The sequence below is a fragment of the Pteronotus mesoamericanus genome, unplaced genomic scaffold, assembly GCF_021234165.1.
Source record: "Pteronotus mesoamericanus isolate MK-2021 breed Mesoamerican mustached bat unplaced genomic scaffold, CSHL_Meso_final contig_177, whole genome shotgun sequence".
Taxonomy (NCBI): domain Eukaryota; kingdom Metazoa; phylum Chordata; class Mammalia; order Chiroptera; family Mormoopidae; genus Pteronotus; species Pteronotus mesoamericanus.
This window is the reverse complement of record NW_026555073.1, coordinates 3,233,412-3,259,651: the sequence shown is the minus strand read 5'-3', so window position 1 is coordinate 3,259,651 and position 26,240 is coordinate 3,233,412. Positions and strand designations below refer to the sequence as shown.

Below are 26,240 nucleotides of genomic sequence, written 5' to 3'. Positions count from 1 at the left end.
ATCTCGAACATTAAAAAAATAGGATACCACGCCTGAAAGGCATTGAAAACACTTGTCTTTATTTCCTTTAAAAACTTACTGTTACAGTATGCAAGTTATGAATAATCATATGTTCATGCTTTTTGAAATGGATATAAGATAACCGAGAGCAGAGAGATGAATGATTGACTACCAATAGCAGTAAATAACTTGTTTGTAAGAGAATCGTTTCATTCCTGCTTTAAAGAATCACTACTCTTTAGCAATTCAATTTCAACAAAATACTGAGGTCTTTGGGTCTTCAGACGAAGGCTGCCTTCGAAGGAACTATTGCTGTGATAGAAGTTAACCATTACCGCAGCCGTTACTTGAGACCATTCTAAGGTTAATCATTAATGTGGAGATTTTACTATAGGAACTAAATATCACAGGAGATCGGGAAAAAAACCACTCAGTATTCCTATAGAAAAATATATAAGTTTATTATAGATATATATTTGTTTTTCTGGCAGGCATACCAACTAGACAAAAATACAGTAGCAACAGGGTAACTTTTCATATTGATCACTAAACTGAATGGCATCATCAAGTTTGATTAATGAGAAGCATGCATAACTAAACACTTTAAACACATGAATCAAAATTCTTTGATAATAGCACTTTTTAAAGCTTTACATTAGTTACTGAAATTTCTGCATCATGTACAACACATTAATTTTATTCATAGGACTTCAGGCTTATGGTTTTACCACAGAACTAAAAGGGTTTTCTTTTTTTGACTTAAAAAAAATGAACAAATATTTATTCGCAGTAATTAAGATCACTGAAAAGAAAGCTCTTAAAATAACGTTTACATTTTGAGGCAACAGGAAATACCTAACTTTCTCTAACACAATGTTTTGAACAGTTGTGTATTATCTTAATCATCACTAATCATATTTACGGGGTTTTAAACATTTCCACAGGCTCGAATAACCTGGAAGAGAGATTCTGATGCTGGGTAATGGATGAAACCACAGACTATCCTTGGCCTCCTGTGATTGGCTGTTTAGATACATAAATGTGCATGCTCTATTCCAGAGGCCTGAACTCTAAGACTAGGACAAAGTACAACATCTTAATTAGTGCAATTGTATTCCGACTCCTTACTGTCATACAGGGGAACCTTATAATATATTGCTGGTAGAGAGGAGCAGGGGTCTGGGGTATGTATTGTAGGTATGGATTGGGCACGTAGCGCATGCTGTGCTTGGGATTCAGGAAACATGATTTGACATTAGGAAGATCTGAATCCATAGAACAAAGTCGATTATCATGTGATTCCACTGTCCCTGATTTGTATAGTATTGCAGAAAAGGAAGAGAGAGGGAGAAGGAAGTAGACACAGGGGAGGGGCAGAGCGATTGGGAGTAGCCTGAGGGGCTGGAAAGGTCCTCGCACCGGGATCCACCTCTAGTGGAAGGAGGTTGGATGCCAGGCGAGAGATACAGTCCTTGGCTTTCATTGCGCGTGTGCTGGGACCTGACCAGCTAACTTTCCTTAACACGTTCCTGGAAATCTGGAGAGGCCAGAGCTCCTGCAGCTGAAGTCTGCAAGACCTCTGCGCTTTGTGCTGCAGTCACGGCTCCCTGCTCAGCACTACCGGGTGGGTTGCACACCAAGAAACTTCCTATGTTTTCCTATATTGAGATAAATTGTTCAATCCACACTGTAGCTCAAAAAAGTAAACCATCAGAGATTGGCATTTGGACAAAAAATTTTAATAGAGTCACCGTCACTAGATTTGCTGCCTGGGTAGAGCCCTCACATTTTATATCAAGGGAGTTCTAGAATTTACCAATTGTTATATTCTATTCAGAGTCCTGGGTGCTTTCAGGTTTATCTATCTGAAGAGATATATAAAAAAAATGATCCTTATGAAGTGTTTTCCTTATTAAGATTCAAAAGCAGAATTTGACATGTTACTATATTTACTGGTCTATACGACTATAAAAGTCCTAGTGCAATAAAAACACCGTGATCCACAGTGTCGCGGAAGTTGACGACAAACAACTATTTGTTGTCAATAATTGCTTGCAGCCTCAGATTTTTGAGAGTCACCTTCAAGTCGATGGGAAAATGAAGAGATGACTTTTTCCCCAGAAAAACCATTCTAAAGATGGCACTGCATTAATCTTTAAAATCGTTCTTAGAAAATAGGCAGGGTATTACTATTTCCACCTTCCATATGGAGACACCAAGGCCCAGAAATTAAACAGTAGTTGTCTAATATCATCAGTAGCGTGGCTCGCACTAAATTAGGTCCATAGACAATTAGGACAGTTACGTCCAGTGCTTCCAAAGTCCAATGAGCTTATCCACATCTTTCCTTCCATTTTTTTCAGTGCTGAGCTTTCCTACTGTGTAAATGATTCAAATATAAAAATCAGTACTAACATTAAAAAACTCTTAAGCAATGGATTCATGATTTGTTAAAAACATCTACTTTTGTATTAGCTTTTCAATACTTCTCAAGAAAACAAAACCTCTATTCCAAATACAGGTTCCCGTTGGGTCACAATACCGTATTTTGCCGTGCATAATGCGCACCCACATTTTTGGCCCAAAGTTTCAGGAAAAAAATCTTTTAATTTTTAATCCAGTTTTTATTTATTTTTATTTAAGTACTTGTTTTTCATATTATAAAGGAAGTTTAGCATCTCTTTTTGAGCATAGTATGGTACAAGAAATTTTATGTAACAAATAATTACAAAACACAAGAACAGCTACAAGGGATTTCAGGTACTACCCATGTCTGATGCGCATCCTTATTTTTCCTTCAAAAATTTGGGCCAAAAAAAAAAGTGCATTATACATGGCGAAATACGGTACTTCCTTTTTCTTAATAACATTGACATAGGCTTTTATCTTCTCTGTCAGGATGCTCACACCCTGAAAGAAAGTATAATTCAAATAATGAGAGGAAATAAGTGAGCTGATGCTGAACACATATGTGGCTTTCAAACAAAGATCCAAATCCAAAGTGGCAAAGCAAAAGCACGGAATTATTAACAATGCATAGGATCACTTTCATCTCCAAAGCTATGTTCCTGGCAAACAATCCATTTGTCATTCTTATCTGGTAACTCCACAGGTTTGGTACCTTAAAAGCAGGTGAGTCGATGTGCTTTACAAGTATTGTGTGTTCTTGAAATGTCCTCTTTAAGGAAAACTCCCTTCTGGATTTTTAGGCCTGTGTCTCTGGGGAGTTCTGCGCGACAAGCGAGCGCTGCTTTAGAAGATTTTTCAAACCGTTGGTAGATCGAGAAGACTCTGCGATACCCAGGTTTGCTGTGTATCTGTTACTCAGAGAGCTCCTCCGGCTTTCCGAGGTCTGCGCTTTCCTTGGGAGCCTCTGGTACGACGCCAGGTTCCGAAGCCCCCGATTGTAAACTGTCTCCGTCCAGAATGATGTCTTCAGGATTTGGGGGGGGCGGGCAGAACTCTTCATTGGAGCACATTTGCTGAAAGAGCGCCTGAGCCTGACCAGGGAGGAAAGGACACAAGGGTTTTTGGACATGAGCTTAAGATGTACGTGCCCTTCTGGCATCATTAAAAAAAAAGACGCATTGCACACACTCCCTCTTTAGGCTACAGAACTTTACCCCGTATACGTGACCCTCTCAAATCTGCTTTCAGAATTCCATGACTTTTCTTCCTCCAATTCTATGTGTGCATTCAGGTCTAACCTTTTGAGAGTATCCTACCCGATCAGATTCTTTATCAAGTGTTCATATAGTTGAGAATTTAAGGACATTCATTCTACACGTTCAGTCGAAATAAAATTTCCCTTCATATTCCTTATATAATTTCTGACTACAGCCTGTTTGTGACATCCATATAGTTTAATTTAGCATATAATAATTTTAGCAAGTTGTTGTTCAGATCAAGGAAATTTTTCACTGTTTGCTCAACTGTTTCTTTTCCTGGTGCACTTTTCTTCCCAGAGGGCTTTAGGGAGTGGAGCGCAGTGTTTAGGACCAAGGGCTCTGAAGAGCTAGCTGGGCATGAACGCTGGCTCCGCCTCAGAGCAGCGCTGCGATTGGGCAACGCTTACTCAACTTCTGAGCCTTGCACTCTGTCTTTAAAACAGCTGACACGGCCCTGGCTGGTGTGGCTCAGTGGACTGAGCGCCAGCCTACGGACCAAAGGGTTGCCAGTTCGACTCCCAGTCAGGGTGTATGCCTGGGTCGTGGGCCAGGTCCCCAGCTGGGGGCGCACGAGAGGCAACTGATCAATGTATCTCTCGCACATCGATGTTTTTTCTCCCTCTCTTTCTTCCTCTTCCTCTCTCTAGAAATAAATAAAATCTTCAAAAAAAAAAAAAAAAACCCAGCAGAGACTAAGCCTCTATATATGGTAGCTGATATCATTGTTATTAATAAAAATATAATTTAAAATGTTAAGATTTAAGGTGAGTTTAGGCTGGCTGGTAGGAGGATGAGAGAGTAAATGCGGTCCTTAACAACAACAACAACAAATACACAAGAAAGTAAATGTGGCAAGCAGCATTGCTAGTCTCTGCTAAACGTAGTTCTACTTCTATTTAGATGAATACAGCTTATTGTTAGATAAGAGTTCCTGCCAACCAAGGGGGCCTGTGCGCCATCCTATAGATAAAAGAATGCTACTCACAGCTTGTAAGATGTAAGTTTGTTTTAGGGCTAGCATGTCTTTCTGTACTATTTCAACCCTCCTTCCCAAGGTACAGAAAAGGCTAGGAGTTGACAACCAAACCCAGCCTGCAAATATAAGTTTTATTGGAACACAGCCATTGTCTATTGCTGCTTTTGCACTTCAACGGCAGCATTTAGTAGTTGCCAGTAGAGGCCACCCCGGCTGCAAAATCTAAACTATTCACCATCCTGCCGTGTACAGTCAGTAGACACCTACATCAGCGGGTTCAAACCGATATTCTCTGCGAGTGGGCGGAGGGGTAGTAAACCGAAACTTCTGAGCTTTGATGTGCAGTTGAAAGAATGGATAGAGAGAGAAAAATAGCTGCTTTCTTGGCTACAGTTGAAGGATACATTTTTAGTTCATGCCATTTTACCGCGGATATTTTAAGATTCTACATTGGAGACACGTGCTTTGCCCTTCAGCCCGGGACCTGACCACGCATCTTTGCTGGGGACACTCAGCCCCTAGAAGCAGGAGGGCTGAGGCCACACGGAGCCCCTACGTCACACCTGAGTTCCCCTCCTGGACTTTTTGGCTTTTGTCTCTGCCTTGTCTGTCTGTGCAAGCTCTCTCTCCCCTCCACCCTCTGTGGGGAATCAATCACCAAATGCGGCAGATGTTATCTCTTCATGTGACTCTCTTCCGTTTAGATGGGGGAATCCGCTGTAAGGTTCGCGGACTCCCAGACAGATCTCCCGCCCCCCGACTGGTCACATCTGGGCTTTGGGTGTGGCTCTATTGTTGCGTATGTCACACTGTCCTGCCATTTGTGTACAGACTCTTCTCCTCTACAGAGCAGTGACTGGTCCAGGGATAACAAGGCCTGGGGCTTCGCTCAGGCCTGCAGCCTCAGTGCGTGGCATGGAGCAGAATCTCAGTATATATTTTGAACGAAGGGAAGACCTTTAAAAACTGTATACTGCACAAATGTTCAATATAAATATAATAATTATTACTACTACTACTTTGACTTTTACTCCAATGCCTCTGTGTTTCATACCTCGTCTCCCTTTTGCCACCTCCCTATGGACATCAATTCTGCTCCGAACCCCGGTCCTCATGGCTGGGTCCCGCTAGATCTGCTTCCTGAGGCTGCCCAGCAATTGCAGGCGGTCACACCATCCTTATTTGTGTCTACCTGCCTGTGGAATGGCCGCTTTCTACTGATGCCGATACCCCGCAGGCAGACAGCGGCCTCTCCTAAGTCTCTGCTCCAACGGCTGGAACCTCTTCTGGCCAGCTGCCGTGTTCTGGAAAGTCTGTCTAATGCTACTTCATTTGCAGCGTTGCATTTGCCCACCAAGTCCCGGTGACTTCAGAGTAGCGAAATATCAGCTTTCACTCCCCCATGCCCGTTATAGGACGGAAGTTAGCTGAAAGTGTTAGGGCTTTCATGGGGTTAAAAAAAGGGGGGGGGTGAATTATATTGTGATTTGGCTTCCTTATCTTGGAAAGCACAGAGGACGACCTAAGCTATTGAAGATGCCTGTGTTCATGTAACATTGATATACATGAAACAAAAAGAAATATTTTGTCAGCCTAGCAGTTTAATGCATTTAGGATATACCCACGTTAACAAGAAAGACAAAGGTAGCACAGTGCACTGGAGGAGCGTACAGGCACGAGGGTAGAACACACTTGAGGTTAAAATCATGGCTCAAAAATATGAGCGATGTGAACTTTGGGCGAGTTACTTAGCCCCTCTGGGCCTGGGTTTCCTCATCTGTAAAATGGGAACGGTGGTTACTTACCTCATAGAGTTGTTGTGAGGACCGAAGAAGATACTTTATGTGAGATGCTTAGGATAATGTCTGGCACATAGAAAATGCTCAAGGAATGGTTGCCGCAGAAAATATGACCCCTAAAATCGTCCTCTCCCTCTGGTTCTTTTTTTTTTTTTTTTAAAGATTTTATTTATTTATTTTTAGAGAGACGGGAAGGGAGGGAGAGAAACATCCATGTGTGGCTGCCTCTTGTGCGCCCCCTGCTGGGGGCCTGGCCCACAACCCAGGCCTGTGTCCTGACTGGGAATCGAACTGGCAACCCCTTGGTTCGCAGGCTGGGGCTCCATCCACTGAGCCACACCAGCCAGGGCGCCCGCTCCCTCAACGGTGTGAGAAAGTGAACGCTACTGCAATATGTGAGCAGCTTCATAGTTCACAGGACCTACAAAGCTGACCTTGAACGTACAAATTACGTGCCAAAAGTTCTGAGTCGCTCATCTATACCCATGAAAACAATTTTCTAAATGGTGCTTAGGTTGCCAGTGCAGCCCGCATCAGCCAATTTAACTCACTGTATAGGTGAAGTGTGATACACATAGTACGGCACCTTTTAACTATTCTTGTTCCCACGGCAGTGACAACTACCAGAGGGAGTGGGCTCACGAGGAGGGCTGAGCCCCAGGGCCCCGCCAGCAGGCTGCCAGCGACCAGTCTGTCCATCAGCGTGTGCCGGCAAAGGAGCCACCGGCTGTACTAAGGAAAGAGAGATCACGTGTCTAGCTCAGGGAAAAAAAAAAAAAACCGAAGTGCTGTATTTTGCTGTGTGTAATGCGTACCCACGTGTTTGGCCCAAACTTTCGGGAAAAAGAAAATCTTCCGTTTTAATTTTTTAATTCAATTTTTATTTATTGATATTTAGAAACAAAACCAATGATCGTATTCCAGGAGACCGTCATTGCTTTCTAGGGTTACACTTTTAATGTATAAGCATAAACAAAAGAACGAAACAACATTTATATACATACAGATTTAGTACTACCCATGTATAATCCACATCCTTATTTTTCCGTCAAAAATTTGGGCCAAAAAATGCACATTATACACAACAAAATACGGTAATATCAACTGGAAAAAGTTGTGGAAAGCACTACTGATAATAGTCAATTTCCTAGTGCGCGCCTGCACGGAGCTTTAATTTGTGACTATTAGGCAGGAATCATCTTATACTTTTAGTACGCCTTCTGATCACAAATCGTTCCATAGGAGCACAAGGAAGGTAGGCCTATGCTTTTCAACGTGTATACGTTTGAAAATAAGAAAAGCAGACACAAACCTGCTAACTGATGAAAGGAAGCATTTGATTTATAAAAAGGAAATCTAACTGATAAAAGGAAGCATTTGATTTATAAAAAGGAAATTTCCTTATAAAAAGGAAAAGTGCTTATGTTTTCTGCATAGGAAAGTCCTAAAAGATGTTCTTACAGCTTTGGAACACAAGAATAATCAATTAGCGAATGGGGTGAACACAGGATGAGAAACTGAAATTAAAACACTAAATAAACTGGCTATCTAAAATATTATTACTGATGCCCTTTAGAGTAGGTATGACAGACCTGGATGGTGTGGCTCAGTGGATTGAGCGCTGGCCTGTGAACCAAAGGGTTGCCAGTTCGATTCCCAGTCAGGGCACTCGCCTGGGTGGCGGGCCAGGTCCCCCGCAGGGGGCGTGCGATAGGCAGACACACAGGGATGTTTCTCTCCCCGCTTTCTCCCTCTCTTTCCTTCTCTAAAAATAAATAAATCTTTTTAAAAAAAGTATGACAATATTTTCTCCCCAACTGATGTGAAGTTAAAAGCTATGTAACAAATTTAAAACTACTTAGATTTAAATAGCATGTAATGATTAGTACCCAAACTAGCAATATTACTGTTTTCTACTGTGATAAGACTATACTCCCAAAAACTATCTTCTTGGGAAACCAATTACATCATAATAAAATTATCCTTTAATTACAATCGCCTGGCTTGCAGTTGGAGCACATTAGCAATTGTGTAATAAGCCCTTATTAAAAACGCCTTTCCCTTTGGTTAGAAAACGTTCAAGTTCATTCAGGAATAACAATGACCTAAGCCATAAATGGAGCTCTTGAACCATCTTGGGTTCCTATTAAAGCGACAGAATGAAGGACGGATGAGAGCTGCGACTTCCGGCTTTTGCTCTCACTGGCACAATGTGATTATCCAGGACTATTATGCGCATTAGACTCTGAAGACGAGAGGAGACGACTCTGGCAGCTAACTGTATAAATGAATGGGTTGTGGCCTTGTCGTTATGGCTAGAAACGAGAGGTTCAAGGAAGCCATGTGCTCGTGTAAGATCCCTGTCACCAGAATAATGGTAAAGTAGTCACTTCCTGACTCAATTGACAGATGTGCCAACTGTCTTTGAAAAAAAGTTGAGACTTGTGTTTCCACAAATGGTATTTTCTGCTCTTCACCTTCTGGCAAGTGCAGAGGAGTGTATTGGTATAAGTACACGAAGCTTAATGGAATCAGAGGTCGCTTTTGGCAGTTTGCGTCAGCCTGCCCTGGACCTCGCCACGTGAACGAGGGAAAAAAGTTTGTGTCTTTCAAAACAATACGTTGACAGACCAACAGTTTAAATGAGAAACGCTGTTTCTTTAGAATACTGGCATTATAAATTCATTTTTCTGAAGGTGCCTTTCTAACATTTTCTATTCTTATTCCCACAGTGGAACTCAGGAATGATCTCTTGCAGTTCAAGCAGGTGAAAATATCTGATACTATATTTAAAGTCTATGTAAAGTAGCTTTGTTGTTCATAGAAAAAAGTGTGAAGGGCAAACTGCAGAGATGGTATTACAGGAGATGCTCTTCTAGTCTCTTTTCCCACCTCCCAGAGGGGGAGAAAAAAACATTTCACTTTCCCTACCACACCAACTTCTTAACACAAGACCAAAAAACACCCGCAGCCTTACCTGTTGGACTGCATTATCATTTCCTAAACCACAGTCCGGGCCGGAGCAGACGTGAACGTTGGATGGTAAATCACTGTAAGCGTTCCTGCTGACGTCTGAAGAATCTCTCATATTGAAGTAAAGAGCCCATAGAAGTCTTGGTTTTTCAACTTCATTTTCTAAATGTAAACATAAATCTGACTTACTTCTAAAGCACAATATGCTTGTCAATTACCGCAATATGTAGTCAATTACTGACAAAGCCAGGACTATATATTGTAGGGAATCAGAGCTGTGTACGTAAACAATACTAAATCTGCATCCACGTACTCTAATTGATACATGTGCATGAAATTTCATGCAATGGCTTTTCAACCTAAGACAAGTTAGATTTTTGAAATTAATTTGATTATCAGTAAATTACTTAGATTTAACTCCAACTGTGTTCCTTGGATCTCTATTACTTTTCCTCACCAGTATCAAAGTGTTTATGATTACAGTCATCTTTAAGTTATACCTCTGAAGAAGATAACATAAATTGGTTTTCTTATGCTTCACACGGACAGACCAACTTTAAAAATCATAGAGTAAGTGGACAGTAGAACAGGACTACGAGACTTGTCCAGAATGGACAAATCTACAGAGACAGAAAGTAGCGCAGTGCATTCCGAGGGCTGGGAGGCATGCTGGTGGCTGCCTGATAGCGGGCAGCGGCTTCTTTCTGGGACGATGGAAATACAGGAAGGTTGACTGTGGTGATGTTTCAACAATTCCGTGAATGTACGCAAAAACACAGAATTTTGCACTTTAAATGAGTGAGTTCTCTCTCAATAAAGCTGTCATTAAAAATTGCACATACAGGATTAAAACTCTAATGTTCTAACTCACTAACTCTGTCTCCTACTGGATTCCAACATGAATGAGAACCAACAAATGAATAACAGAAATAAGGCTGGAAACTGCAACTTGTTCTAGTGCGCAGTCTCTCCTTTAACAGCAAGCGCTGATGTGTGTTAGAGCCTGGGCTAGAACCTGTGGGTACACAGAGGATATGCACTTGGTCCTTACTCTGCTTTTCTATGTTCGCTCATACAGGGCCTGGCACACAACAGATGCTCAATGAATAATTTCTGAATTGATATTAATCCCGTTTTCAGGCATAATCAAAATATGATGTGCTTATTACACGGCCCAACCTTATTTACCTCAATGCCTAAAGCTTATTCCTCACTACCTTAATAAGTAATTTTCTGTCTCTTTCCTTATAAATTTTATAACTAAGTGTTTTTTTGGTTGAAAACAAAAATACTGCTTTTAAAATATCTAGTGACTATATCATTTTCTTTAGTCTGAATCTGAACAAAAAATTCAAATTCTATAGAATGATAATAACGGATGTGCATGAAGATTACCCAAGACCATGAGGAACCTTAAGAATCATAAAGAAAATTCTGCAAGTATAATTATCTAGGTGATTAACTCTTATTGTTAAATTGGTAGTCAATGTAGAGAAATTCTCAGCTAATTATGATATTCCATTAATAAGAATGCCCAGTTCAGGATGAATAGGGTTCTATGGTATTTAATTGAAAATATCCCTACTATGAGAATACCAAACATGCTATTTTTCTAGTTCATTCTCAAACACCCAGAGTTATTTATTAGTGTGATAACATGAAGAAACTCTGAATGTAAGAAGTGATCCCTTAAGATGCCCCTTTCTAATACTAAGATCTAGGAGTCTAATGCATCACTAAGTACAGCTAAGCACACAATAGGTGGCAAAACCTATTTATTAACAAAATAAAGGAACATAAGGAACTCACATTTCACGGCTCAGACCATATGGCTCTTAACATTTATTGGTGAGTTTAGTTTCATTAAATCTTACAGGAAGATCATTGAACATGCCGCCTATGAGTTCTAACACCAGGCTCCAGGAGCACTGCTGAATCGTGGGCTAAAGTCTAGGAGTCCTTTAATACTTCCCGGTGTGTTCCTGGCCATGCGCAAAAAGCTCATATTTCATGAAAATTCCAGGTCAGTGGAGGGCTTTCACTAAACACAAGTTGGGGGAAATGAATAAGCCAATAAGTTATAGGAAAGAAATTTCATATAGGTTGAAGCTTTGAAAAGAGACCATGAAGAAAATGAAAAGTTGACAGAGGCTGAAGATAAATGCTCTAAATACAAGGGAGTTATCAGGCTTTGACCTTAAAACCCTCAAAGAGATATATAATTGCTTCATCTTTCTTTGAGGTCAGCTGGAAGGCAGCGATATAGCTGGAAAAATAACATGTAGTGGTGAAGTACACAATTGTCAAAAAATGTTCAAGTTGTGGAGGGCGGCCAGGAATATAATCAATTGGTCAACAGTAGGACTGGTTTCCTGTAACAGCTCATTCTAGTCAATTAGATGGTGTGAAGAACTAAACAGTAATAGGTAATTTAGAAAAGGAGGTTGGGCAAATTAAACTGCGGTAGGTACAGAATGAGACAGGCAGATGAAAATCAACAATGGCACACCAAATAAAAGCAGTAAATGGTCCATGCATGGGTGCATGCTGTGTTTAGGGAGAGTAAACTATTTCAGTGACATAGCAGAGTAAGATGAAACCAAAAGAAGGAGACTGTTACCACCTGGAGCTAGTGTAGACACAGCAAGTACAAAAAGGAATTAAGGGATATGACTTCTCAGCCCAAGAATTACTTAACACCCTTGCCAACTACTAACATCAAAATAATATTGCTTCAATAGAGGAGTGGATAAAGAGGATGCGGTCCATATATACAATGGGATCCTACTCAGCCATAAGGAAAGATGCGATACTGCCATTTGCGACAGCATGGATGGACCTTGATGATATTACGCTAAGTGAAATAAATTAGACAGAAAAAGATAAGAACTTTATAATTTTACTCACATGCGGGATATAAAACAAACTCATAGACACAGAGGGCAGTACGGTGGTTACCAGAGGGAAGGGGAGGAGGGGTAGTAAAAGGGAAAGGAGGCCTACTATGTGGTGAGGGAAGATGATTTGACTTTGGGTCGGGGGCACACAATGCAACATACAGATCATGTGTCATAGAAATGTCCACGTGAAACCTGTGTGACCTTATTATCCAATGTCACCCCAGTAAGTTTAATGAAAAATTACACCTATAAGGGGAATTTCTGCTTGTAGGAAGTGCTGCTTTTTGGAGAGAGGAAATGGATGAGAGGTAATGAGGTAACTCCACACGCCATGCACAGTGAAAGGAAAAAGAGAGAGATGATGCAGTGAAGATACTACATGGCAGACATTTCCAGACACAGTGGTAATTAAATGATTGCTTCAGTTCACATTAAAACTACCGATTTCCTGGGTAAAATCAAAAACCACCTAGGACATGTCTAGCAGTAAGAGGAAAAACAAGGCTGCCCAGTGAGTGCTTCGAAAGGTATTTTGAAGGCGGGGATAAATGGTAATGAAAAAAATTCCATAAACGATTTTTCAAAAGATTCAATGCCCATGTGAATCATGAGCAATCGCTTCATTTTTTAACCTGCAGAATCAGGTTCGTTCGCCTAAACCACTTTGGGCCAGGAAGCAGGGAAGGGTTGGGAGATCTCTGATGTTCTTAACGCAGCTGGAGGGTAAGGCTCTTGGAAGTGCTAGGGTAACTGCTTCATAGGACAGAGTGCTTCCGGCAAGAGCTCTGCCTGATACCGCGAATGTGGAAAAGTAGGTAAGGTAATAGAGCGAAAATCTCCACGCCCCAACTGGAATTTCTCAGATACAATGGCAAAGCAGTACTGTGTTGGAGAAGAAAACGTTACCTTTTTCATTTTGAATGTAATCTTTATTGCATTTTTCCATTACCATTTAGCCTCCTTATACTGTCCTCGCCCCCAGTCCCCTGAGCAATGAACACGCTGTTGTCCACATTCACGAGTTCTTTTTCCTTTTTGCTCAATCTCTCCACCCACGGGCATTACCTTTTTTTTTGAAATCCTCACGTGAGGGTATGTTTATTGATTTGAGAGAGAGAGAGAAAGGAAGAAGAAGAGGATGGAGGGAGGAGGAGGAAGAGGAGGAGGAGGAGGAAGAAGAGGAAAGAGAAAACATCAACTGGATGCCTCCTGCACACACCCCAACTGGGGATCGAACCCACAGCCTAGGTATGTGTCCTGACTGGGAATCCAAACCCGCAGCCTTTGGGTGCACGGGATGAGGCTCCAACCTACGGAGCCACCGGGCCAGGACAAGAATATCATCTTGTACCATAAATAGACTTCCTTGTCCGGTGAACAGGCTGACTGTCACAAAGGCTTATGACACAGAACACAGATCTCAAAGAAAAAGGAAAAAAATAAGCTTCAACAGTGATTTCTTGGGCACACATGTTAAAACAAAATATTTACAATGCCCTAAAGCAGAAGGTTTCATATCATTGTCCAGTGGCCAAAACAGAACAATAAAAGCCTCTTGAATCGGTAAAAACAGGGGCTTCTGCTCCGGAGAGGAATGTGCTTTAATGTAGTAAAAGTTCATATCGCTCATAAAGTTCCTTCTTCCTCATTTAGGCGGGAAAATGAATGCAGTTCTATTCTCCAGGCGACTTTGCCTCTTTGACCTGCCATGGCCCAGTGCTCGCTTTATCTGGTGATTCATTTTCAATAACTCCAACAGTATTTGTTCTGACATTTTAATTAAAATATGACCACTACCTCATCCTGATGATAAAAAGGCCTATGTGTCAGTGAAAAGTAGCTTTTCAGTGCCTCGGTGCACCTGAAGACCCCTCTGAGCACAGTGTTCTCACTAAAGAATTTCGCTCAGGTCCTAAACAATACATCACTTCAAAATGGGATCACTTTAAACATTAAGATTGATGTTTAAAAATCTAAAATGGCTAGAGGGTGCTAAGGAATGAACATGTCACTTTCCCAACTTGATCTTTTTTTTTTAAAACGGAAATTAAATGCATTGAAAAGGTGAAGAACAATGATACCAGATTCAAATTAAGCATGTTATTTGTGACTACCACGCAATAAAAATAAACAAAAATTATTAAAAATCTCAGAAATAAACAAGGGACTCAGTGCTTTTCTAAGCAACCTAATTAAAGCCAAGGATACAATTATAATTCCAAATTACATTAAGGAATATCATCATGTACCATAACTTTGCAATCAAACGTTTAACAATAATCTAAGCATTTATATGAAACTTTCCAATGAAGAAAATGCAAATACGAAACAAATTCAATTCCAAACTAAAGTGAAGTGAATTTTTAGACTGTAGGACTTTATTCAGGCAGCTCAAAAAGAAGTTAATTGATCTACATGGCTATTAGCTCAAGAGAGCAGAGCACTGTGTTTTCTGATATAAATATAAATGACCATCTACACATTGTGTCTGCAGTAAGTAACCAAGTAAGACACACAGGAGGCGACCGAAAAGGAAATCATACGTAGGAGTAAATAAATGGCTTTCTGAACCAATGTAACATTCCAAGAAAAGGGAGATATATGAATCAATGAGGCAACCAGCCATGATTGCGGGGGACATGAAAAATCTTATAATGAAAAAAATCACCCTCACTTCATAGAAATGAAGGTCTACCGGGCTGAGTTTTGATCACTTATACACAAAATACACTGCAATTTGCTCCATTCACGACTACAAGAGCTATCCTATAATGTAGAGAGGTAAGTTTAAAAATCTGTGGCTAAAAGCACTTTTCTACCATGAATAAGCAGTGTAGTGGCATATTCCTCAGATCACTAACATGTTATGCATTTAAAAGACAGCAATTAGGTAGGAAGTATTACTACATTTCTCAGTTAATATTTTCATCTTCTCTCAGTTGAACCAATATTTTTTCATAAACAAAGACAATATTTTCTGGTAAAGAAATACATAACTCTTTGAACGACACCTGCAAAATAAAGAAAATTTAAAAATAAAGAAGTTGTCCCTAATCCTGCCAAAATTGAGAGTTCCCGGCAGTCCTTTTTTCTGTACACATGAATGTGTACAGATATAAATGTACTTTTGCACTTATTTATATATGTTGTGTGTGTGATATATATTTTCCTTTAGCATTACAGAGGGAATATTTTCCCATTTTTAGGAAAAGAATGTGCTCAATCATCGTAGTAAAACATGTAAGCATCGTTGGCGAACACTTCACATTTCAGTTCAGGTGGCATAACCTTCATGAGATACTTAAAAGGAGTAAAGTGGTTATGTGATCTTTTCATCACGAATATTGTTTATGATCATTGCTCTTACCTATGTCCATTTCCGTATATGGAGTAAACAATTTCTGCACAACTGGTTCTAAATCTTCTCTTGCTGTTTTAGAAGACATGCAAGTCAAATGAACCAAATCTGTGTTAAAAAAAAAAATGACAGTTTTTGAGTTTCTGTTTCTTGCGAATTTCACTGGGTGCTCATATTCACCAAGCTGGTGCTATGACAAACGGCTAAACAAGACACGGCTCCTGAGTTTATAATCTAGAGATGAGGGACATGTAAAAACCGTAACGGTACTCTGTGTTTGTTAACTAAACAGCTACAACATATGTTAACTAATAACCATGACAGAACACACTAAGGCCCAAGAAGAAGTAGCAGGTGCTGGTTCATTCTGTAAAACCAACAGTAGAAAAGCTTAGGAAAGCATTTACTCATAGAAAGAACTTATCCTCACAACATTCCCAAGGAAGGTTGATAAAGGATTGCTGAGTGAAATAACTATGTAAAAGGAACTGAAAGTACAGTATTTATTTACCTGGAGAACACTTCACGTTTGTCAGACAGAGAACCCACTGATATGTACTTTACTGATAAGTTAACAACAAATTGTCTATTCACTCTAAGGTTCTCTAAGACTCTTTTCTGGGGAACACTGTTGGCTTAGTTTGGATCATACATGTACTTGAATGTCCATAAAATGGCACAAGTTGAAAGAGTCTACAATATTTTCAGCAATTCCAAATCACTTCCTTTTGCATGTATAGAGTCATGAGGCTTGGACCTCAGAGAACGTTTGGGTTAGAGAATATCATGTACCAAAAATAGCCCTTCACAGAAGTGAATACTGTAGCCTAAAGCATTTAGAATTCCTACAGGCCTACACACAGAGGTGAAGGAAGGAGGAAAATTTCTCTGTCCTGAAACAAGGGACTAAGGGGATCCCTAGAGGGTAGAAATTCTTACAGTCCCAGAAAGGGCTTGAGACGATGGAATAATGGCAGAAAGAATATATTAGAGAACTGTGCAAACTGAGAAATTCCTTCCCCCAAACACCATTAGAAAAATACACCTACTTTTTTCTGAAAGTTTATTTCAGACTGCTAGACTTTCTTCTTTTTTAAACCCCAGGAAGATAGTTCCAAGTTTATCATGAACACTGATATCAAAATAGAAATCTTATTATTAAAATTCATTCCGCATTCAACTATTCTACATATATCTTAAGCATAAATTGAGGGACTCTTAATGACCGTGTGTACTAAAATCAAATTGTAGGATGGCACTAATTAATTCAAAAGGGGTAATAACTTTCACAACATTATTCCTAATTACATTAAATGTTTCAAAAGCTGTATCATTTTGGTGAGAGGAACTTGAAACTCTCCAGATGCTGAATATAGAACTACAAAGGCAGAAATACCCGATACAACACTCAAGAGAAACTGTACTGTCTCATTTCACAGTCTCATCAAATACCAATGTTCATGTCAAAGTCCTCAATTTTCCAGTTCTTTCCTATTCAATCAATGTGTACTAGGGGAAAAAGAAGATAAACAGAAATATAAATAAAAAAGTCTACTTTGAAAAATATTTTTTCTTTCCTTTTCATTGACTTTATTGGGGTGATACCGGTTAACAAAATTATACGGGTCTGTTAATGGCAAACTACCGATTCTGATTCTGTAGAATGGGATACAGACAAGAAATACACTGGAGCAAGGACATCCTTGATGTTTCCCATTCTATGGCGGCGTTCAGTTCAAGAAGTGCTAGCAAAAATTTCCGGTAGTGAAGTCAGATATCCATCAAGTACTTAGTGATTTCTATAGCAATTCTTAGGAAGAAAAATTAAAGGCATTCATAACCTGCATCGTAATATCGATGCCCTGATTTCACTTTGAGGCGACATTATTAGTTGATCCACAAATTTAAGATATTCAATATAAACAGCTACTTTCTTCTCCCCGCACATCCTACTTTTCCTGTTGCCCATGCCCTTCCCTGTATAGGTTACTCTGAATTTGTTGCTTCTCTTCAAATCAGAAAGATTATTGAGCACGTGATATTTTCATACATGTTTACTGTTGTTCTATTGCGGTGGTCCCAATTTTCCCCCACTGCCCGCCTCCGTCCAGCCCTCTCCCAGCTCCCAGTCAATCCACACCGTTGGCCATGTCCATGAACGTATTTGTGTTATTATTTTTTAAAGATGTTTATTTATTTTTAGAGAGAAGGGAAGGGAGGGAGAAAGAGAGGAACATCCACGTGTGGTTGCCTCTCGCGCGCCCCCCACTGGGGACCTGGCCCACTACCCAGGCATGTGCCCTGACTGGGAACCGAACTAGTGACCCTTTGGTTTGCAGGCTGGCTGGCGCTCAGTCCCCTGAGCCACACCAGCCAGGGTGATTATGTTATTTTTTTTAAAAACTCAGATTATTTTCAAAATTGGTTTATTAATCTTCACACTCCTTGTAAGTCCTCTGTACGGGAAACTTTTAGAGTTGATTTTTCTCCTCTTTGTCAGATCTAAGTGTCACTTAGAGTGCATGTTGAATAAATATTTGTGGCCAAATGTACTTTGGTTCCCTGTCATAGGCAGGCATTAAGTCTCAGGCTTAAACAGACATAGGCCTACAAATATATGCATGCGTGTACATGCCGGGAGAAAGTTTTACTACTTTCTCATATGAAATGTAGGAAATTATCTAATCCACCAGGATAGAGGTAAGAAAAGTATCAACGCATAATCCTCAAATTATTTAAATCTGCCTGAGAAATGCTCACAGACACTTTAAGATCTACCTATTACATTCTCAAAAGAATTTAAGACATTAGTTAAAATTGACTGTATGGCTAACTTGCATCTGTAAGACTGTCTTCCAAGCGTGTTAGAAGTATTATTTCATTTCACCTACGCAAATGCCAACTCTTGTCCTCATTTTACAGGTGAGAAAACAGAGAGCGGAGTTAAGCAGGTTCCCAAAGCCAGGCGATTAGGAGAAGAAAGCGCTCAGACCCGGAGCTGGAACAGAAGTCACTTGCAGCGGTGTCCACCCTGCAGCCTGCGGACCACATGTGGCCCAGGAGGGCTGTGCACGCGGCCCAACACAGCATCGTGCACTTCCGTAAAACATGATGAGACTGTTTTGTGCTTACGTGTTGCAGTCAAAGGTTGGACAGCTCTGCTCTAGAGTATCTGCTGTCAGTCACTAAATGATGTTGGGTAACTGTAACGTTTTCTGCACAAGGTGCAGCCTGTCACTTACGGCAGCGGCCGCCAAACTAGAACGTGGACAAAGATACAAAAGCACTTTTCACAAGGCACCATAACTCTGAGTAAGTCATTTCCTGGGTGCTCTGCCCAGCCCCCTTCCACTTTATTAAGCAATGCATTTCAATACATGTGTTTTTAACAATCCTGTAGGCAAAAGGATAATATATTTCTTATAGTTCGATTAATTTTATACAAATAATTGTATTGTTTAATCCAGAAACTTACTGTCAAGAATTTTTTTTTTAAAATTCTACTTCCATGTATTGTTTTCATGTCCTCACTGACGGACATTTTCCATTGCTTTTAGGGAGGGAAGGAGGAGGAGGGGGGAGGGGGGAGAGAGAGAGAGAAACATCAATGTGAGAGAAAACCACCGATTAGTCACTGGCTCATGCACACCCTGACCAGGGGTTGAACCTGCAACCTCAGTATGTGCCGTGACCTGGGTTCGCACCCACAGCCTGCGTATGTGGCCTGACAGGGAATCAAATCCATGACATTTCCGCCTGCGGGATGATGCTCCAAGTAATGGCCATACCGGCCAGGGCTCCATGTATTTTTTTAAATGAGTGGTAGTGGGTATCCAATATCTCCGGTGCTTAATTCAATGGAATACACTTAAAAGAGTTACGTTACTCTTTTTACTATTATATATCAATATTTTTAAGGTTAGAAACTACATTCTTGGCAATTATTTGAATCTTATGATGAAAAATTGTATACATCAACTTACATGTGTTTGAGGGGTACATCAGAAAAAGTTTGAAGGCCTAAGGAAATCACACAACCAAACTTCTAGAACGTGACGCACTTCTACTCAAATTTAACTCTGTATAAAAATGCTTTTTTGCATTATGTAAATGTAATTCTTCTCCACAGAACTGATTTGCTCAAGAAATGCTAGAAATAACCACAAATTAGATCAGATGGGGCAAGTGCTTTCCTAAAAGTATTACATTCATTAGTACCAATTAACGACTATTACTAAGATTTTGAAGATCAGATAGAAGTGGAACTGCGTCCCCGCTGGCATCATGGGAAATTGTAACTGACTCAAAGAAAATGTTTTAAACCCTGACTCTATCGTTTATAAACTACGTTCCTTTCAATTCATTGAGCCACTGCTTCAAGGCTTAATGGGCTAAAAGATAACAAAGTGTGTTCTGTTACAATTTCCCTGTCAGCAGCACCCTTAGATTTGTGCATAGAGCGTAAGGGTGATGGTGTGAAGAATCTCTGGTGAGTGGAGTGCCCGTCCCAGTCTGTCCCACTGAAACAAGAGCACCTGACACGCGGACGTAGACACCACCATCAACACCAAACCGGAAAGAAGAAAGTTCTCCACAACAGGGTTGGGAATGCTGCTCTCTCATAGCGCGTAAGCCGTGGCCTTCTGACAAGTGGCTTACTTTTAAACACAAGGAAAGTGGGGTGTCTACTTAGACTTTGTACAACAATGAGCACATGTAAAAGTGACAAAAATGACCAGTGTAATGGGTGATCTGCAATGACTGGCTCTGTCTGTACCTTCTTGCCAAGTCGGTCTCTCTTTCTGACCTCGGCTCATGATGAAACGGAAGTGGCGGAGCAAGTTTATGTACAAGATTGCTTTCTAGTTCTAAAGTTGTATCATTCTAACTCCTTGCTCACTGGCCATGCTGCTTTCAATGAAGACGAATTTGGAACCTCAGTAGGAAATCTTTCCCTCAAACTTCTGAGGTTGTCACCCTCAGCAGCCGAGCATTCCGCACAGTGCACATAAATTGTTCCAAGCGCATTCACAGACACTTTGCCTACGGGCGAGCCAGCAAACGCGTATTGTTACACAGCCTAACCAGGAATGCAGAATTGATGTATATAGGGATCAATGTCGCTCATGACTTGTTTTTCGGGTAGGCATAAAGGCCAAATGTCCCTTCTCTAATACAGTCCACGTAAGAATATACGACTGTGTCAATACGATAGAAAAGCTCAGGAACACATTTTCTCCCACCCAAGTGCTAACCAGGCCTGACCCTGCTTAACTTCCAGGAGAGGGCGCGTTCTGGGTGGCGTGGCTGTAGACTAGAAACACATTTTCTTTATGATTCCAAGGGGGGAACTGAATTTGATGACCCACGGGCGCACGACTGGGTTTCTGAACCTACCCGTGAAAAAATTCCAGAATAACTCCACAGGCAGCGCGTTCTTTCTCAATGGAACTTAATGGAAAACACCTTTGAATGTCAACTTCAGATCATGAGCAATAACAACTTGACTTGTAAAGTCAAATCTGTGCATCATGAAACTACTAATAAAAGTAATTTATATAGTCACATTTTCAAAAAAACAAATAAAAGAGAACAGGCCCCAATGATTGTCTTAGATCTTTATCTAAACTCATTTTTATGAAAGGTATATAACATTTTCTTTATAGGCTCATAAAAGGAGAAAAGATTATATAAACCAGTACCTACATAAAATTCTTGATTACCATTATTTTATACATATGTGTATATATACTCGCATTATATATTCAGAAATATATAATGGTATCACAAACAAATAACATCCTGTAACATAAAATCCAAGAATAAAACAGCTGTTACTGATGGATTATTATTAAAAAAAAAAAATTTCAAACTGCCTCGAATACGAGTAGGGCCTGCAAAGTGTGCGAACCTAAATGTGAAATAGAAGGGCTGCAGAGATAATGTTTTGCTCATTTACAAATGATTTTAAAAGAAAATAAATCCTATATTAGATTCATTTCTGATATAAATAGAAAATACAGATGTCAGATATGTTCTGAAAGATCAACTATGTGTGTGAAAAAAATAAGAGACTCGTTCAGTTTTGGAAAACACGACACATTTCAAATATTTAAAAACCTCAATAATTTGAATCAAGTGAACGGAAACTTCAATTGCTTCGTAGATTTAAAAATATTGCCTTACTATTTTTAAAAACAGAAAATTATAACTAGGTTAACTTGGGGTTGCTTAGAAAAGCCCTACGGGAATGCGTAACAATCATTTGTTATCGGTGTATCAAAATACCAGCTTAACCAATACTGACGTCTGCTTATGTTGCCGTTAGAGTAACATCTTATTCGTTCAGAGGTCTTTTACATACAACCAGGAACCAGGAAGTGCATCTCTGCCATCCCCCAAAAGATGTTATAATGCCCACAGACCAACAAGGCCGCCAGCTCAGAACTTGGGGATGTTCATACCGCACGCAATTTCACCCAGCGTGGCTACCTCGTTTTCTTGGCTCTCTGCAAACAGGAAACCGCAAATGAGGGGGGAAGGCAGCTCAGTGAAAAGTGCTGCCCGAAAGAACGTCGTGACAGCGGCGTGAAAACAGCTGGAAGAAGACATATAAAGTGTAGATGCAAGAAATGATAAAAGCATGCCTCGTATGGGGTCGTTCAGCACAGGAACAAATAGGTCTAAACGTCTCAATAGGCCTCAAGGGCATCAGCAGATTACAATGGCATACAGTGACTAATGCTCACAATAGCTCTCAGTTTAAGAAAAAGGTTACAATATGTTTCACAGGTTCAGTGGAGCGTGACAAGGAAATGTGTGAGATCTGCTAGAAAGATAATTATTTAAAAAAAACTAAAAATTTCAACCCCAAAAGAACACGCTTCAGTGACCTGAAGAATATATCCGGGGAGAGACTATGGGCGCTAAATAAATGACATATTGATCATGTCATATCAATGGGTACTTCTAACTGGCTTTCAAACCTTTCTTATTCAGCCTCGATCCCACTATAATGAGAACTCCTTTAACAAATCACCCACAACAGTTTTATTTTGAACAAACGGTATTTCCGGTTTTCTTAGAAGGCATTTCCGCTGGGCATTCCTGGTCCGTTTGCAGGTGAGAAATCTGATTTCAGAGCAGGAAATTATTCTGAAATAAACCGCTGGCTCAGTTCACCACGACATTCCCCCCAAGGAACCCAGCCATGTTTTGGAATGCACCGCTTTAACCAGTGATTATCTTACAGTAAAACTAGTATTTACTGAATACCTATAAATGCTAACACTGTTCATATGAACTTAATCTGATAATAATCCTGAAGCAGGTACTATCATTATTCCTATGCTATAGATAGAAAAAGGGGGGCGCGGAGAGACTAAGTAACTTGCCCAAGATCAATGAGCAATTGTGTCAAAGAGCTGAGATTTGAACCCCGCCTCTGCACAACTACCACAGAGCAGCGCGTACTTAGGATGCTCTTTGTTAAGTCAACTGTTTCGTTGCTTTGCAAGCACCTTTTGTATATATCAGCCCCATGTCATGTGAAGGGAAACTTCAGTTACACCCTCATGGACTTACAAATTCTAAATCAAGCCAAACCTAAGGCAACGTGACATATGTGAACCGTCGTTACTAAAAAGGGAAAGTGAACTGAAAGTATTTGAATATCATAAGGACGCTCTTGGCTACAGACTTAAGGCCACAGCGCGGCCTTTGCATAGCACAGCATGCAAATAAAAAGTCTACAATGTGTGATTTGTAAAGAGAAAAATTACAATTGTTCAAAAACGGAAAATATCGAATTATATATTCTATCTTACTACATGAAGCCTACGACTTTAACACAGTTTTCTTTAACAAAGGCATGATAAGCTTCACTGAACACAACAGAGTAACTGGAGGAAATTTTATATACAGTACAATACTATTGATCGACCCTGAATTACACTGTAAAAGGTCACCAATTTCCATGGGAAGAAAGTAAAAACTGGTGCTGACTCAAGAACGGATGAACATGCTAGTGAAGACATCTGGTCCTGGACTTTTATTTTTGGGGAGGTTTTTGATGGTTGTTTCAATTTCCTGAAAACCTAAGAATAGTTACCATATGACCCAGCAATCCCTCTTCTGGGTCTCGACCCGAAAACCTTGAAAACATTTATTTGCAAAGTCATATGCGCCCCTATGTTGCTTGCAGCATTATTCATGGTGGGCAAGACATGGAGACAACCAAGGTGTCCTTCGATAGAGGACTGGATAGAGAAGATGTGGCACATGTATACAATGCAACACCACTCAGCTCTAAGAGGAAATACCGCCATTTGTGACAACGGGGACGGACCTTGAGGATATTATGGTAAGTGAAATGGGCCAGACAGAAAACGTTAAGGACCATATGATTTCACTCATACATGGGATAGAAAACTGAAAGCAACAAATGAACAAGAAAAACAAAAACTCATGGACACAGACAACAGGAAGGTGGTTACCAGCGGGAGGTGGGCGGGGGGTAGTGACGGGTAAAAGGGGTCAAATATATGGTGACAGAAGACGATGTGACTTTGGGTGGGGGGTGCACATGATGTATCACGGAAACGTCCACTGGAAACCGGTGTGACTTTATTAAACAATGTCACCCCAATACATTTAATTTAGAAAAGAATGGGTGCATGTGAGCAGTAGATACTGAACAGAGATAAAGGTAGACTGAGTACCGGAATGAGTCAATAAGCAATCCCTCAGGGACTGCTTGGAAGGTGTAACATAAATTCTTAACTAGATATGAGATTTAAAAAAAAATTTCATACTTATGAAAATTTCAATTCCTCATCTCCTCAAACTTGAGTAGTGTCAAATACCTTTGACATCAGCAACATCTTTAAAAAGAAAATATTAATCTTTACATACAGATTGCTGTACTAATGAAGGATAGATGTTAATAGATTTAGACATTAATAAAACCCAATATTTAAAAATAAAGACTTCAATTTTTACTAAAGAATTCCCATCTTTTCTCCAAAAGTCATGATTTTGGAATAAGTACATCTAACAACAAGCTAATTTGTTCATGAATAATATATCTTTAAAATGCATTTCGTTGTTAAACAACTCAACTATAAATTGCCAAATTTCATATCATTTACTCTCTATAAATTTCATTTTATTACCGGTGACGAATGGGTACAAGTCACAAAGTCTCAATGGCATATATTTTGATTATGTTTGATTTATTCAGGTATAACTGCATTAGTTACAGTGGCTGCCAACATTTATCTTCAAGTGATTTTTCCAACAGGAAGAACAATGAGTTCCCAATTTCATCATTACAACCTCAATTTTTAGGGCAAGTGAAGGAATTTGGTTCCACTCAGCTGGCAATACTGATTACATGCCTGTCATTTACACAATGGGACCAAAGTCTAGATGTATCTGTCTACTTAAGTAACTGTTTTAGGGGAAAATAAGTCTCAACGAAAACTACTTAATGATTAAAAAATGTCAAATTTAAACAGTAGTTAGAAATTATTCTTCTTAAATACTGTATTTTATTTTTTGATTTCTACAAAACAATGACCACAGGGATGATTAACAGCTCAACACTGTAATCAGTATAAATGAGAGTACAAATAGAAATCTACAACATAGCTAATTTAGATAGAGAAAAACAAGAACATTTAGATGAAAGAGTAAAAAAAATCTCTCTCAACAATCCTAACAGAGACAACTCCCTCTGAATTTTTTTCAAATATGAGTAATGTCAATTTCTATATACTCATCTCTCAAAAGGTGGGTTCTTACACCCTGAATATTCAGCATTTGCTGTTTCTGGTGCTTGACCTAAGAAATAATGAAATTTTTCTGTGATGAATTAAGTAAATATTAAAAATCCTGTCCTGTTCAGGATACGTTTTATTCAAAAGGTTAAGGGAAAAAAAAAATACAGAACTCTTAAAAGAGATTGAGAAGTAAAAGTAGCTAGGGAAGAAGATGATTGTGTAACATCGTAAGTTAAGCAATCTGCCGATAGCCAGGGCGTTTCAAAACAAGAAAATAAATGGGCAGAGAACAGGTTTGGAAACATAAAATAAACACATGGCATGTTCTCTCTTTTTTTATTTTCCTAACTTGAAACAGAAAAGATAAAATTGAGAGAATGGGAAGGGTTGTTTAAAGGCTTCTGTGATAATATCAGACTAGTTGTGTTTCAGAAGACAGGCATGTTAATTACCAAAGCAGGACACGGCCCAACTAGTTGCCACATCAGTGACACTCAGTTAGGGCAGCAGCATCAAGGACTTTTAACATCCACATTACAAATGACTCCTAAAAGTACAAGCAAAGGAGGAGGGAAGAAAGAAGCCAAACTTTAATTAAAGCAAGTGAATGAAAAAAACGGCAGCTTCTATCTGAATGTATTTCCTAAATCTTGTGATATGTTACATCAAAGGTTAGCTTTATTATAAGTATTATCTAGGACTTTGAAATCGTGCATGCTATCATAGGAAGAAAGCATACAAGATTTAAAAATGAATGTGAACTTCACTTCTTCTCTAGAACAAG

The 26,240-nt window shown here is 39.7% G+C and overlaps 1 protein-coding gene across 1 annotated transcript in view; it reads right to left on the bottom strand.

Annotated features, from left to right (window-relative positions):
* Positions 1 to 59: 59 nt before the first annotated feature.
* CHM (CHM Rab escort protein) overlaps positions 60 to 26,240 on the bottom strand; it is a 141,528-nt gene continuing 115,347 nt past the window's right edge. Inside the window, exons 13-15 of the mRNA XM_054566644.1 lie at positions 15,684 to 15,782; positions 9,421 to 9,578; positions 60 to 3,500 (exon numbers count right to left, since the gene is read on the bottom strand). Coding sequence (XP_054422619.1) covers positions 3,321 to 3,500; positions 9,421 to 9,578; positions 15,684 to 15,782 — 437 coding nt within the window. The 3' untranslated portion in view covers positions 60 to 3,320. The remainder of the gene's footprint in view (positions 3,501 to 9,420; positions 9,579 to 15,683; positions 15,783 to 26,240) is intronic.